Below are 14,454 nucleotides of genomic sequence, written 5' to 3' on the forward strand. Positions count from 1 at the left end.
ACTGGTGTAAGGCCTGATGTCTTCCCACAAGGTGAGGAGAAGGAGGTGAGAGCTAAGAAGTGATGACATGGACCTGTCCTTCCATCCATCGTTATTGGGAATGTAAGATCTACTTCCAATAAGATGGACGCTAACACAGCAACAGAGGGAATACTAGAGGGCAGAGTAGCATCATGCTATTCACAGACATGGCTAACGGAGCTAACAGCAGTCACCACCGCTTCACCTGCTGTGAGCAGACAGGATCCAGGAGACAGAGACTGAACAGTCTGCTGAAGAAGCTCAGTCCTGGACCCTGTGGAGTTGGAGACTGCCTGAACTGGACAGTGATGGACAAACTGTTATCAGTTATTTTCTTGTGGACCTTTTTGTACTTTCTATACACTTTCTTACTTTTGTTTTCTTGATTGCTGCTGTAACTTCAATATTGTTGTACTTGTTACAATGACAATTAAGTTATATTCTATTCTATTATATTCTATTATATAAGACAGTGAAAATAAGAAAAAAAAGAATCTGTATTTGTGTAGGACAAGGAAACTTTTCTTGAATCTGTAGTCGACACTTCACTTCTGCTCAAGGCTGTCAGCTACATTAATTGAAATTAGTGTAGCATCACAACAGTTACTCCAATGATCCATCCATTGGCTGAGTTTCATTGGGGTAAAGTAAGTCCTGGAACAAAAGGATCATAGACAGAACTGATCCGACTTGCAGTAACAGCTTAAACATTTCACATGTTTGTTTCCTCAGTAGAGTCACCCATGCAGTCATGATTGATCAGTTGCTTTTATTCTCTTCACATATTTCATTTTTTCTTGAAGAACTATTGTCTTGTAGAATTGCTTTCAAAGGCCCCTCTAAGCCAGAGTTAACAAACTATCTTTGGCTCCAGATGCTGTTGTGTGTGGCTCTGGTCCACATAGACATAAAATATTCAACATTTGCTCTCACTCCCTTGTCTTGGTTTATTTGTCAAACTCAGCAATGCTTTCAGAGCAAAGGCTGACTTCAGCAAAATTCTTAAAAGCTTAATGTGCGGTAAGATTAACAATGTGAAGAAGTGAATGAAGAGGTAAAGGCTGCAATGATTAGAAATAACCCAGATTAAAAACAATCTCTCAGGGGAGGAGCTGATGATGTAAAGATTTGACTTTTGGTCAAATTTCTCTGTGAAGTGCTTCTTCTATGTATTTAATCCTGTTGTGGCTGGCTGGGATAGTTTTTAGATTTGAACAGAAATATTCTCGGGACATAAACAGGTTCTGTATCTTCACTGAAAAACATCCTGGAACAGTGTTTAAAACCTGACTCCTGACATTTAGGAAGATATCCTATTTCACATTTGTGATAACTGCATGCATTGTGTGCACTACATAAACACACCAATCATAATGTCAAAACTCATGTGTATTTGACACACTACCTCAATAGTGCACAATAATATCAAGAACTTTTCAGATAAAGGATTCTTAAATTTACATCTGTGAAGAGTTTGAAAGTGATCTTGAAAAAGTCTCTCTTCTAGATATATGCCTGATCTTAATCCACAATTTAAAATGAGATTATCAGCATCAATATTATAGATTTGAGGTTATTTTAAAATGCTACGTCTTAGCTTTCCAATCGGGGCGACCAGGATCAGATTGATTTATGACCTATTTCAGTCTCTCTGACAACACCACGCGGACTGACAAAGTTCAGTAAAGAGAAGAGATAAAACACAGATCTGTGTTTTTCTCTGCTGAGAAAGATTTCTGTGATTAATTTTGTAGTGATGGTGGACACTGGAGCCTGTCAGACAGAAAAAGGACAGAAGAGCAGGAGAAAGATAAACAGGAGAGAGATGGAGCTCAAGCTAAAGGCATGTTATGTAGCTAAAGGCTACATGACATCAAGCAAGCCCAAGCTAAAGGCTAATTAGCCTTTAGCTTGGGCTTTTTACTGGATTGTATCCAGTAAAAAGTTGTCTCGAACAAAGAAAATTTGTTTCAATCCGAACCCCATTCAATTCCAAAACAAACACACGCTTTGCTAAAAGTAATTTATGACAGTGTGCATGAGACTCCAGGCCAGAAGGTGGTGAGGCAGCCCAATTAAAACAGATCCTCCTCACAGCATCTTTAACATGACTTTTTCCTCTCAGCTAAACACTGAGATCAAGTTTGAGTGTCATGAATGGGCTTGAACCAGTGTAAATGCAGGCAGTCGCACTAAGTTGGGGCATTTTCAAAGGTTATTCTGGGAGTGCATAACAGCAGGCAGCCAACAAATGAGTCCTCAGATTATCCTGTTCACATATAAAAAAACACTTCAACAGAAAACAGACAGCGGGGTTTAAGAGTTTGGCTAGAGATTTTAAAGCCAATTACCTTAATATCAAACATCAGCGTTTGGAAAAAATCTGACATGACACTGATATGACCCATAGTTTGTCATTATTCACTGACTTTCAACTTTGGCCTACACAGAAACAGAATAGAATTGGTGCAGTTCTCTGTCTGGACTTGATTTTCTGGCTCCTTCATTATAACCCAGGGCACAGACTCAGCCTGTGTGCTCTCTTTGGTTTGGGAGGGTTTCTGATTCATTGACACAAGCTCATGTCTTTATTTTTCACAGTCTGGTAAGTGTCCACTTACCATAAAGTCATGTGCATCGAAAGACTTGGGTGTTTACACTCTTCTCTGGGATACATGAGGGATTTCTCCCCCCCAAAAGATCCGTTCACTTGTTGATGTTTTCCATTCATTCAATGACAAAATGCACACGTACACCTACAAATATCATCACCGTTTACATACTCGGAATGTGTCTATTTCAAGAGGCTCTGTGATTGTGCTAATGACATGGGTGAGAGTGAGGTGGACAGAGGTTAACAGGCCTAAGACGTCATAAGCAGATACACAGAGGAAGGCAGTAAATGTGTTGCAAGGGGTGACAAAAAGTTGATGAATACGCCAGCTGCTGTATCTGTAGGCTAATGTGACAACAAGTAAACACTGTCAGTTTGTAAGTAGTTTAATAGCTGTCTATATTTAGTGCAGCTGGCAGCCCGGTGCTAAGAGACATGTCTGTAATGAGTAATGTTAGTGAATCCTGGTTATGTCCTGCCAGTCATCTACCAATCAGAGCTAACGTAACCTCACGCCTCATTTTATTGATAGACTCTCAAGTTTGAACAGACCACTGCAGAATAACTGCTGTGGTTTGGAATGGACTTTCACACAAACAGTTTAGCTCCTGTGTTAGCCTTTAGCTCGTGCTCTATCTCTCTCCTGTTTATCTTTCTTCTTCTCTTCTGTCCTTTTTCTGTCTGACAGTTAGGTTCCACTGTCCACCATCAATACAAAATTAATCACAGAAATCGTTTTCAGCAGAGAAAAACACAGATATCTCTTCTCACTGCTTAACATCGTCAGCTGGAGTGGTGTTGTCACAGAGACCTGCGTGTAAATCAATCCAGACTTGCTTGACCCGATTGGGAAGCTACACAGAAGCTACACAGAAGCTACGAAGTAGCGTTCCGAAATAACCTATACTGTGTTGATAATCTCATTTTAGAGTGTAGATTACGATCAGGCATCTTGAAGGGAGGCTTTTTCAAAATCACTTAAAAAACTCCTCATAGCCCCTTTAAGAAAGTGATGAAAAAATAAGTAAAAAAAAAGACAAAATAAGTAGAAAATGAAGAAATGGTGTTAGAGTAAAAAGAAAGAACACTTTCTACAAACTAGCCAAATACAATGTTTCACCGATACTAAGGCAGGAGTTCAAATGATGACTTCAGACAAATAAAAGCTGCTAGAAAGACCAGAGAGAGAAAAAAATGGATGTATGAAAGTATCAGGATTTTTTGTTTTATCAATTTAAATCAGGCTTTTTTTGTTTTGTTCATTCTTTTTTAATTTAAATACCCCAGTCTTTGTCTATGAGCTGGGCTGGAATTTTTTTTACCACTTTTCTCCAAGGGAGGATGAATTTTTTTTTCTTCAACTAGCTTGTAACGTGATGTCGGAACCATTAAATAAATAGTCAAAACTGACTCAGATGTAATGTGCATTTTTTTGGGAACATATGGCTCCTGATATAGTCTATAGACATCATCATCATAATCATCATCATTTAGCTTTTTCAAATGGTCTGGTGTTAAAAAAAATGATCAGAAATATCAAAGAATCACAATTCAACTGAATGGACACCCTGAAAATCATATTGTCCCAGCCCTCAGAAAGACCCTGTAGTACCGAAATAGTGTCAGATGCTTCCATCAAGGAACCATCACACAGGTTAACAGAAAAACACTTTCACATTTTTAGTTGTAAACAGGTTTATATACATGAGTGGAATATGTTTATGTTCATTTCTTTATCTGTTTCTGCACAGAAGGGTTTGTTTCTGCACGCCTTCTACACTGCCGTACCTGACAGTCCCTCTGAGTCTAAATGCATGTGAATTCACTCCTGCACACACACACACACACACACACACACACACACACACACACACACACACACACACACACACACACACACACACACACACACACACACACACACACACGTTTTGGTTAATGCACTTAAGCTGGAGGGGCTGTAGGGGGTATCAAATAAGTGTACTTCATGTTTCATTGCACAATGTCATGGTTCATAAGTCAGTGGCCTCTAGACCATTAAACCAGCATTAGACCTTTACGATGGAATTATTCAATACATTGAGCAAACACCCAGTGCATCAAGCAGCCTTCTAATTAGTTATTCCAGCAATCAGGCAGCAGAGGTACTATAAGATATACCAAGTGTATTTCAGAGCAAACAAGTGCAAAATGAGCCTGAGACTGCAGGAGAACCCACAGCACATATGACATAACCTCTCATCAGAGTGCAGATAATCAGATATTCTCATGCAGCCGTATTCACTGAGCCTGAGCAGGGATTAGCTGTCTGACATTTAAACTGACACTGGCATTTACTCAAGTTCAATAAACACAGCATGCTTAACACAGGCTTATCCACAGCACGGACAAACTGCAGGGAGCTCAGTGGCCCGCTTGTTACTGCAGTGATATCGATCCCGCCAACTTGTAAAGGCTATGGCTGAAAGGCGTCAAACATCTGTTTGTGTGTACGATGTACTCTGATGAGCCGAGGAGAGCTCAGATATGAGGCTGCATGTCCACTGTAATGACTGATAATCTGTCAGTGGAGTGAAACTGGGCTTAGTATGACAGAAACAGATTTGTGAATCAAGAAGTAGCACATATGGAAACAAGAATACATGTATTTCATCATAACATTTTCTACAGCCTTATTTGAAGTTTGAAGTGCTTTTAATATTTTAATGATAAAACATCTTAAATTTTAAAAAGCATGAAATGTAAGAGACAAATCTGTATCTGCAGTTATTCTTTTTAAGGAGATACCAAATGTGATGTAAAGAAAACTTTTCAGAGTAATGAAGTTAAGATCCTCAATGTGTGGCACAATTAGAGCAACACTGCCCCCTCCTGGTTCCATCAAGAAATTGAAATACAAACAGGTAAAGCCTGGAAAAGTGGCTTCCAATAAAAATTGTACATTCTTTCTAGTTGATATAAAATAAACATTTATAAAACCCTGGTTAGAAAATGCCTTTTTTTAATTTTTTCCCCACATACCTCATTTCTAACTGGCTGCTTGTGGGTTTGGCCTGCAGTTCATTCACAGAGTACAGTCAAAACAAAACTTCTTTTACAGTTTTTCTCCATTGGTTTGGCTCATTTCTTGAAACAGAAATTACATTCTCAAACCTCTAAGATCATTTGGGAAAACAGTCTTAACGTTCAGGACAAATCCATAGCTTACTTGCAAAAGCTCATTTCTCTCCAGAAACAGTTCACTCTTGCTTTAGAACTAAATTCCTTTCCTATACAAATAGTCAGTGCCACCATGCAAAGATCCTTTTCAATTGCTTTGGCTTGTTTCTTGAAACAGACCAGACATTCTTAACAATCTTGGTGCTTTTGCTCAAAACAACCTAGATGGTTTAGCATAACACCATGGATCACCAACAAAAGCTGGTGTCTTGCATCAAAACCATTCAGATAAATGTCAAAAAACAAATTTCTGTCTCATATAAACAGTCTTCAAAATACATCATCCCTTTGGCTTTGTGTAAGCACTACAAGTATGTCCACCTCTCAGTCTGAGCACAGTCCTTCATTAACAAAGGTAACTGTCCTCATTTTTTCGTCTGGCTAACAGAAAACTACTGAATAAAATTGAAGAAAAAAAAAAAAAGGATTTTAGGTTAAGAGTAGCCTACAAGGTTTGACATCACAAACTGAAACTGTGACCTTTAATATTCACACGCATAAAGTAACTTCCATACATCAGAGTAAAAAGAAAATGTAAAAAGCCCCACTTACTTACTAAACATATAAACCAAGAAAGTAAAATTATATGTAGCCTACAGTGTAATCAATAAAGCGGGAGTTTCACAACTAACGCTTCTTCACTGGTTACTGTCCTCATCCTCCCTCTCCTGACCAATCACATGCTGCCGTCTGTCTGGCCACAGATTCTTATTTACATCACAGCTTTTTTTCACAGTCAAAGACAGAACCTTTCGTCTGGACATCTGAGATGTGTGAAACTTAGGGATGGGTACCCTTCACATTTGAAACGATACGGTACCGATTCCCAGTACCCGGCATTAACTATCGGTACTCAACGGTACCAATTTTCGGTACTTTTGAATGTTTATGTGGTAAAAAATATCAATTTGTTTAATAGTAAAAATGTAGATCGTTTCAATTTTACATATTTATTGTTCAATATAAAAACTTGCAATGCGTTCATGTCCAGCATGGAAAATTCTTCAGATTCCTCAGTTACAAGGATGCATTTAGGGACCTAAATATGGTACCTTTTGACTTTACGTGAATCGGTACCTGGAACTTTCGACAGAATTTGGTTGGTACCTATAAAGGTACCTAACTTAATACCCATCCCTAGTGAAACTCCTCCTTCAAGTTCTAGTTTCACGTGATTATCAATTTATCAGTTTATCAAATGTTCCTGGAGATTCATGTATGGTATTCATGATACTATCTTGCTTAATTTAACAAGTGAACAGACTTTTGTGCATGAGGTGACTTCTACACTGAAATGATGCTGACATGTTTATGAGAAAACAACCATGAACAAGAACAAGTTGTATTCACTTGAAGATTGTGCTAAATAAAGGCTAACTGTGCTAACTGTAGGCTATCTGTACTTTGTCATCTGCAAAAAGGAACAAAAGCATTTGCAATTTCATGACATTAATGAGAAATTCAATCATGTTGTGAACATTTGCCAAGTAGATTGGAGGTTTGTCTCTGTTATTTTGAGAATGTAATTTCTGTTGTTGAAATGAGCCAAACCGATGGGAAAAAAACTGTAAAACACAGTGGCCAACAAAGAGCAGATAACAAGAAAGGTCACATATTTTTGTGTTTTAAACAGCTCGGTCGTGGAATGTGACTTACAGTTATGAAAGAAACTATGTTGTAAACTTATCTGATGCTGTGTTGACACTTTACAAAAGCTGACTCCTGCAAGATTCATTCAGCTCCCTGTTGGTTATAAGAGCAAACAAATAGCTGGTCTACGTCTCTGCAGTTCATGTTTGAGATCTACGGAGAACATATGGAACAAAAAGCACCACCCTCCCCACACAGATGCACTTTATAGAGCTGTTTTCAAAGGAATCAAAGGTTCACACTTTATTCATAGGACATGCAGAATTTTTATAAAATTGTTATCTCCAGGCAAACTTTGAAGCATGTGTCCAGATCTGTCCAGAAGCACCGCCCAGGATGAACAGCACATTTATTGTACACCATGTACACAGCAAGCAAAGAAATGGCTTAGGTCTGAGTCAGTATTTTCTCTATCAGCAGTTTAGAAGATATCATTATTATTGTTACTTTAGAAGATTAACCAATCAGAGGAGCAGCTCATGTAACTGACAGGTCTGGCACACCATAGCTGTTACTGTGGAGGCTCAAAGCCTGCGTCTTGAGTCAGCATTTCCTCATATGGCCCACGCCGACAAACTCCTCACTCTGTACAGGAACAAACATCACAGACACTACGTCCATATATTATACAGTCTACCATTAAAACTCATGGTAAAGCATACTTTATCCAACATGAAACATACATTCATACATGCTAAGATCCCATTTACTCCTCCAATCTTGTTTTTTAGGAATCAAAGAGTAAAAGAAACAGTAAAAATATTTAATGTAGAGGAAAAAAGGGACAGCTAAGTCACACAAAGTCAAAAGGAAGACTTTCCCTTTTCATTAGGACGAGTTTCTTAGTCTCACTATGAGATGAGTCAGCTTGCACTTCAGAGGGTTGATTTGGTTTTTGTGCCTGAATACGCTGGTTGTTAAATTTATGCTAATTTAAATAAAACATTGAAACATTAAAGTGACACTGGAAGATTTTGTTTTACAGCCTCTGCAAATTCAGAGTTTCCTGAGAATTATTCCAGTAGCACTGAGAGCAAAAAGTGCTTTCTGCTCTACCATGTCTGTCTGAATGGAATACACCACTTCCTTCTAGAATATTCCAGTTTTCAAGCTGGCATTCCAGTTCCATAAGTAGTAAACCACCTGTTTTAGACTGGTATATCCTGTTTTCTGAGTCAAATAGTTTTTATTGTTGTTGTTTTTATTGACAATAAAGTTTCAACAGTATTGTAATAGAATGTTTTTATGTTGTCTTTTTGGAAATGTTTACATGTGTTAGAGACGAAAGTAAACACTCTTACTGCCAAAACGTGCCTCAGTTGTCTTTCCTTGTACATTGTAACTCCATTGCCTGCAAATTGAAGCCTATTATCAATATTACTGTATACAGTTGATTGCGGCTAACTGTGTCCAGTCTGACTAAATCGAATGCAGAGCAGAGACACTTCTTCTTCCTCCACTTCAAACAACTTAGATGCTTACTGCCACCTACTGTGCATGTGTGTAGATTTAAATCACATCAATGAAACTTTTTCATTCAGTCAAAAACTGTAGTACAAAGTGCCTTTCGAGTATTAACAAAAAACATTCTTGGTTAAGACCCCTCATTAATTCATGTGTCATGTTAAAGCATTCAATGCAGTTCCTTAAATCAAAACAAGCAGAAAATTCAAGTCCAAAAGGCAAACGTGATATCACTGCGCCATATATTTCTGTATGAGCCACACATTTCTGAAGCTGTAAAGTGGTAGTTGCAGTTTACTCATCTGGAAGTGTCTTTCTGTATTACTATTATGTAGGGACTAGGGGTGCACCAATCACAATTTTCACCCATCACCAATCTTTAAAAAGCCTGACCTGGTGATACTGATTTGGGCCAATACCGATTTATTATTCTTATTATCATTATTATTATTATCATCATTTTTTTAACTGACAGCATATACTTTCAACTTTCTAATCTTATTTTATTGAAAATCATTGAACAATACCTGGAAAAACAATAAAATCTTTATGTTTAACTTTAACAACCAATAAAGTGACCTGAGTTTTAGGTCTCAGAGCAAAAAGCAACAATGGCTGGCTGTCAGACCTTCCCTGAGGAATATAAGATCAGTTTAATATGTAAGGATAGGCCGATCACCGATCACCAATCCCTGGTCACCGATCACCAATCTCCCAAAATTAAGGAAATCAGCACCGATTGATCAGTGCACGTCTAGTAGGAATGTGTTATATGAAAACTGGCATACCAGAAAAAATGGAGCATACCTCCAGATAATAAACGCTAATATTACAAATATGAAAGGGTCACTGACTGAATGTAAACATAGCCAGTGAAATCAGCAAAACAGATGCAGAGACCTGGAACCTCACAGCTTAACAGACCCCAGAGGTAAGTACTGACTTGACTTTGCTGTTGTTTTCACTATATGTCTGTCCGTCTCTCTACTTTTCTACACCTCCCTCCTTCCCTCCTTCACTCTAACCCTAACACCGTCTCAGCAGATGTTTGTCTAACACGGGTCTAGCTCTGCCCGAGGTTTCTGTCTGTCAAAGGCAGTTTGTTCTTACCACTGCAACTCGCTAAAGACAGCAAATGTTTCTTCTACTCATGGTGAGTTCAAATGAGATTAGATTAAGTTCTGCCTGTAAAATGGACCTTTTTTTTCCTGATGTCTTTGTAAATGATATAACAGAGTACAATCTAAGCAAAGTCTTGTAGAGAATCCTGAGGAATCATTTCCCTCTTTGTCCACAATTTTCCAGACTTCCAGGAGCTATGGGAGGCAGGCCTACAAGCTGAATATTTCTGATTGGTGGAGCAGCTTAGATGGACTTGGTTTAGTACCTCTTCTTTGAGCCTGATAGTGTGATTGTTTCCAGGTGTTCCAGTTCAAAGAGTGACTCTGTAAACTGGAGACCTACAGCTGATCGTGTCAATGGATACTGAGGTCCCCAGGACTGCATCCTAGTTAAGTTTTATACCAATACAGTTTATACTGTTACAAGCTGACTTTGAAATCTATAAAACTACACTCTGATGTTACAATAAAGAAATGAAATCTATGTCTCTCATTTGATTAACAGTAATCAAAATAATTCATCATATCTATTGTCTTCATTTGACAAACTGATTAACCAATCAATCGATCCCTTTTCAGCTCCTCTCTCAGGCAAAATGTAAGATTCAGGAAAAAGTGTCCAACCTTAGATATGATTTATTAATTTCCCTCAAAACTCATCTGATCCCCCATACCTCTGTACAAGCCTACTGCCAAAAGCTCCATGTCTACATTTCCCCTGATCACCTCAACCAATCTGGAGGAAATAATTCAGCACTTGAAACCTAGCACCTGTTCATCAGATCCTATCCCCACCAAACTCTCTAAAACTGTTTTTTGTTGCCTTAAAGAAAACATTGTTTATATTGCAAACACCTCTCTGCAGACCGCCACTTTACCCTCCTCTCTTAAGACTGCTGTCATCACACCCCAGCTTAAGAAAAACAACCAAGACTCACCAGTAGTTAATAACTATAGACCAATCCCAAATCTTTCTTTTTATTAGCAAAATACTAGAAAAAGTTGTTTTCATTACATATACAATATATTACATACCAATCTGACTGTAGGGCAAATCACGGTACTGAAACTGTCCTTGTTAAAGTTGCTAACGATATCAGGATAAACGGTGACCGTCAATACGCTACAATCTTCATGTTAGTTGAACTCTTTCTGCTGGATTTGATACAATTCATCATGACGTTGATTCAAAACTTTAATACTTGGCCTGTTGGCTTATTGGCCCTGTTCTTGACTGGTTCACATCATTTTTAAAAGACGGGAAATTTCACATCTCTCTCAAAAATTTTAATTCTAAAGAAAGAAAGGTCCTCTCTGGGGTTCCACAAGGATCAATCCTTGGATCATTGCTTTTTAATCTATACATGCTCCCACCTGGTTTGAAAAAACACAACATATCATTTCATTCATATGCTGATGACACACAGGTATATTCACTTTATCATCTACTCCTGGATAGGAATGGGTATCGAAGAACAGGTTCCTGTTTAAAATCGATAAGAAATTGTTTTCCACTGACATCGTTAGCCTTTATGCTTAACAATACCTTAAAGTAATACTCCGGGATGGAACAAGTAGGGTCCTATCGAAAGGTTTAGGGCAGAAATTACCCCTACAGCAGTATTTATGTGCAGCAGAAGCCCAAAGCGCTCGCACCAAACACCCCCTCTCTGCTCCTCTGCCGGTTTCCTCTGCACTCAGACAGGACCAATTTTTACTTGACCAAAAACACAAATTAACGGACTCCCACTGAAAAAGTCTGATATCGGTCTGCATTCCCGCTTTATTTAGAGAATTTTCAGCGAGTTACTTTCACATAAAAACACCGTTAAATAAGGCTCTAGTTCTAGTGCGTTTGTTTATATCTGGCACGCCGCGCGCGGACTGATACACTAAGCGGCGAGCGCCTCGTAGCCAGCTGTGGCTCTGCAGCGGAGGTAGCGCCGTTTTACAACACAATGAGAACAAACGCACTAGAACTAGAGCCTTATTTAGCAGAGTTTTTGTGTGAAAGTAAGGCGCTGAAAATTCTCTAAATAAAGCGTGAATGCAGACCGATATCAGACTTTTTCGTTGGGAGTCTGTTTATTTGTGTTTTTGGTCAAGTAAAATATGGCCCCATCTGAGTGCAGAGGAAACCGGCAGACAAGCAGGAAGGGGGTGCTTGGTGCGTGTGCTCTGGGCCTCTGCTGCACAAAAACACTGCTGTAGGGGTAATTTCTGTTCTAAACCTTGTGATAGGACCCAACTTGTTCCATCCCGGAGTATCACTTTAATTGATTCTTTACATTACCCTAGAGCTGCTTAACCCTGTGCCCTGATTATCTTAGCTTAACAGATGGATAATAGTTTCACAAGAAAACTCTGATTCAGGATTTTCAGCTTGAAGTTTCACTGAAGAACTGATCACAAAGAAATGTACATCACTCTCTCACACCAGATTCCTAATCAACACATTCAACATGTTGTACATCTCCCAATGTACTAAAAGCCCTATAGAAAAATAGTGCTAGCTTGATGCTAATGTATAAGGGGAATTTCACTAATGAGCTAGGGGTTAGCGTGAGTCAGTGTAACTTTCTTTAGAGAAACAACAACATCACAATTGTTCTCTTTAAACAATACTGAACTCTGAATGTCAAAATAATTACTAACTTCTAGACAACTCAAAGTATTGCTATACCATCTTTGAGACACTAGATGGCCCACTTTAGTCAATAACATAACAAAACAGTACATCAACATCATGCAACGTGTGGTTTTTACTTGTGTTTTTATTTACGTCCAGAGATATCCAGATCTATTGACCAGTTACATATGTTTTCTTTACTTAAAACTTATTTAAATGTTGTTGACACAGAAAACCTGTAAAGCTACTTTTTGTACAGAAAAAAATCACAAGAGGAACTGGTAAACAGAATCAATAATTAAATTAATAAATTCAGTTTTTAATCCTATCAATGCTCATCCCTACTCCTGCATGTTGAGGCATTTTTAAAACCCAACACAGAAAAGATGAATTACCCATTTTTGGTCCAAAAGTGCAGATACAACACATTCATACACACCTCACACCAAAGTCCATTAAACACGGTGAGCTAACCTACAATGAAATGTGCTCATAAACAAACTTCTATTCTATTCTATTCTATTCTATTCTATTCTATTCTATTCTATTCTATTCTATACTGTGTGTCAAAACCTCATCAGATAAGTATTTAATGATGATCTAAAACTGTTTGACAAGGATGCATCCTGCTCAAAGCTTTCACATCACAGTCAATAGAAACAGCTTTGCAACAAGAGCTCATCTCTTTCAAGTGTTGATTCAACAAATTCATCTGCAGTGCAACGAATCCTGACCAAAGCTGCCCCGGCTGAATCTGCTCCATGCTAACAGGCTAATTACAGTGTTCATTGTTCCACCGCTGTTGGTCTGTTGCAGTTACACTTTTATTTCCCTCCGTATGTCACTGGACTGATTTAAATACTCTCATAGGACTACAGGCCTCAGTGGAACAAAAAACCAATGAGTTCTTCCAGGAACCGAATGTTCCTGAGACTTCTGGTTGAAAAGCACCTTGCGTGATAAATTTTGCTGAACTGAAAAACTGAAATGCCATCTTCTCATGGATCAGAAATGCTATGCGCTCTAACGTGCTTCTCCTGATAAAGCTGTGTGAGGGCTCGTGTGTTAATGTTCCTGTGACGAAGCTTCAGATGCAAACAGTAACAAATGCATCTATTTGACATTTCCGTTCTCATTAGTGCAGATACGGAGCGAACTGATATGGAGGAGGACTGAATTAAACCTGCTCCACTCACACACACACACACACACACACACACACCCACACACAGACACACACACTCACACACACAGCTAATTACAAAAGGAATACAACACAAGTCTGAGGGGAAAAACTCCATCCTCCTTTTTAATTAAAACCTCACAGATGGATTTTGATATCAGCGCTGTTCAGGGGGAGGGGGGTGATACACACCTGCACATCTACATACACAGAAACATACATTCACCATCCCACATGGATGCAAAAGCTCAAGTTGTGAGTCTAAAAATAGCCGTGTCCTTTGCTTTCCTAACTTTCCGTCTCCGTCCTTTGTCTCCTGACATTTTGAAGCGAGTCGTCATCTAAAGGGGATATGGGAATTTTCATTACACCGCGATTAGCTTCTGGGCTTACAGTGTGAAATACGTAATATTGACAGCTATTATTCCCACTGAGCTGAGGAATCATTTCCAGCCAACAAGCCTGGGTATCAAGATAATCCTCCCAGGAAGCCCTTTTTCCCCCCCAATATGAGCTTCGGGTGGCCCTGTGGGAGAGGCCCCACTCCACGCCA

The 14,454-nt window shown here is 38.8% G+C and overlaps 1 protein-coding gene across 3 annotated transcripts in view; it reads right to left on the minus strand.

The window, feature by feature from the left end:
- The window catches only part of snx7 (sorting nexin 7), a 70,237-nt gene that overhangs the window by 36,891 nt on the left and 18,892 nt on the right, over nucleotides 1–14,454 (minus strand). Inside the window, exon 8 of one of the 3 annotated variants that reach the window (XM_074694086.1) lies at nucleotides 14,068–14,242. The exons of the other annotated variants lie outside the window; for them this stretch is intronic. Within the exon in view, the coding sequence (XP_074550187.1) occupies nucleotides 14,150–14,242 (93 nt within the window). The 3' untranslated portion in view covers nucleotides 14,068–14,149. Of the gene's footprint in view, nucleotides 1–14,067; nucleotides 14,243–14,454 lie in introns of those variants that run through there. 3 annotated transcript variants of the gene reach the window in all.

The sequence above is a fragment of the Halichoeres trimaculatus genome, unplaced genomic scaffold (genome assembly GCF_033239565.1).
Source record: "Halichoeres trimaculatus isolate MK-OKI-2021-1 unplaced genomic scaffold, fHalTri1.1 fHalTri1_scaffold_18, whole genome shotgun sequence".
Lineage (NCBI taxonomy): Eukaryota > Metazoa > Chordata > Actinopteri > Labriformes > Labridae > Halichoeres > Halichoeres trimaculatus.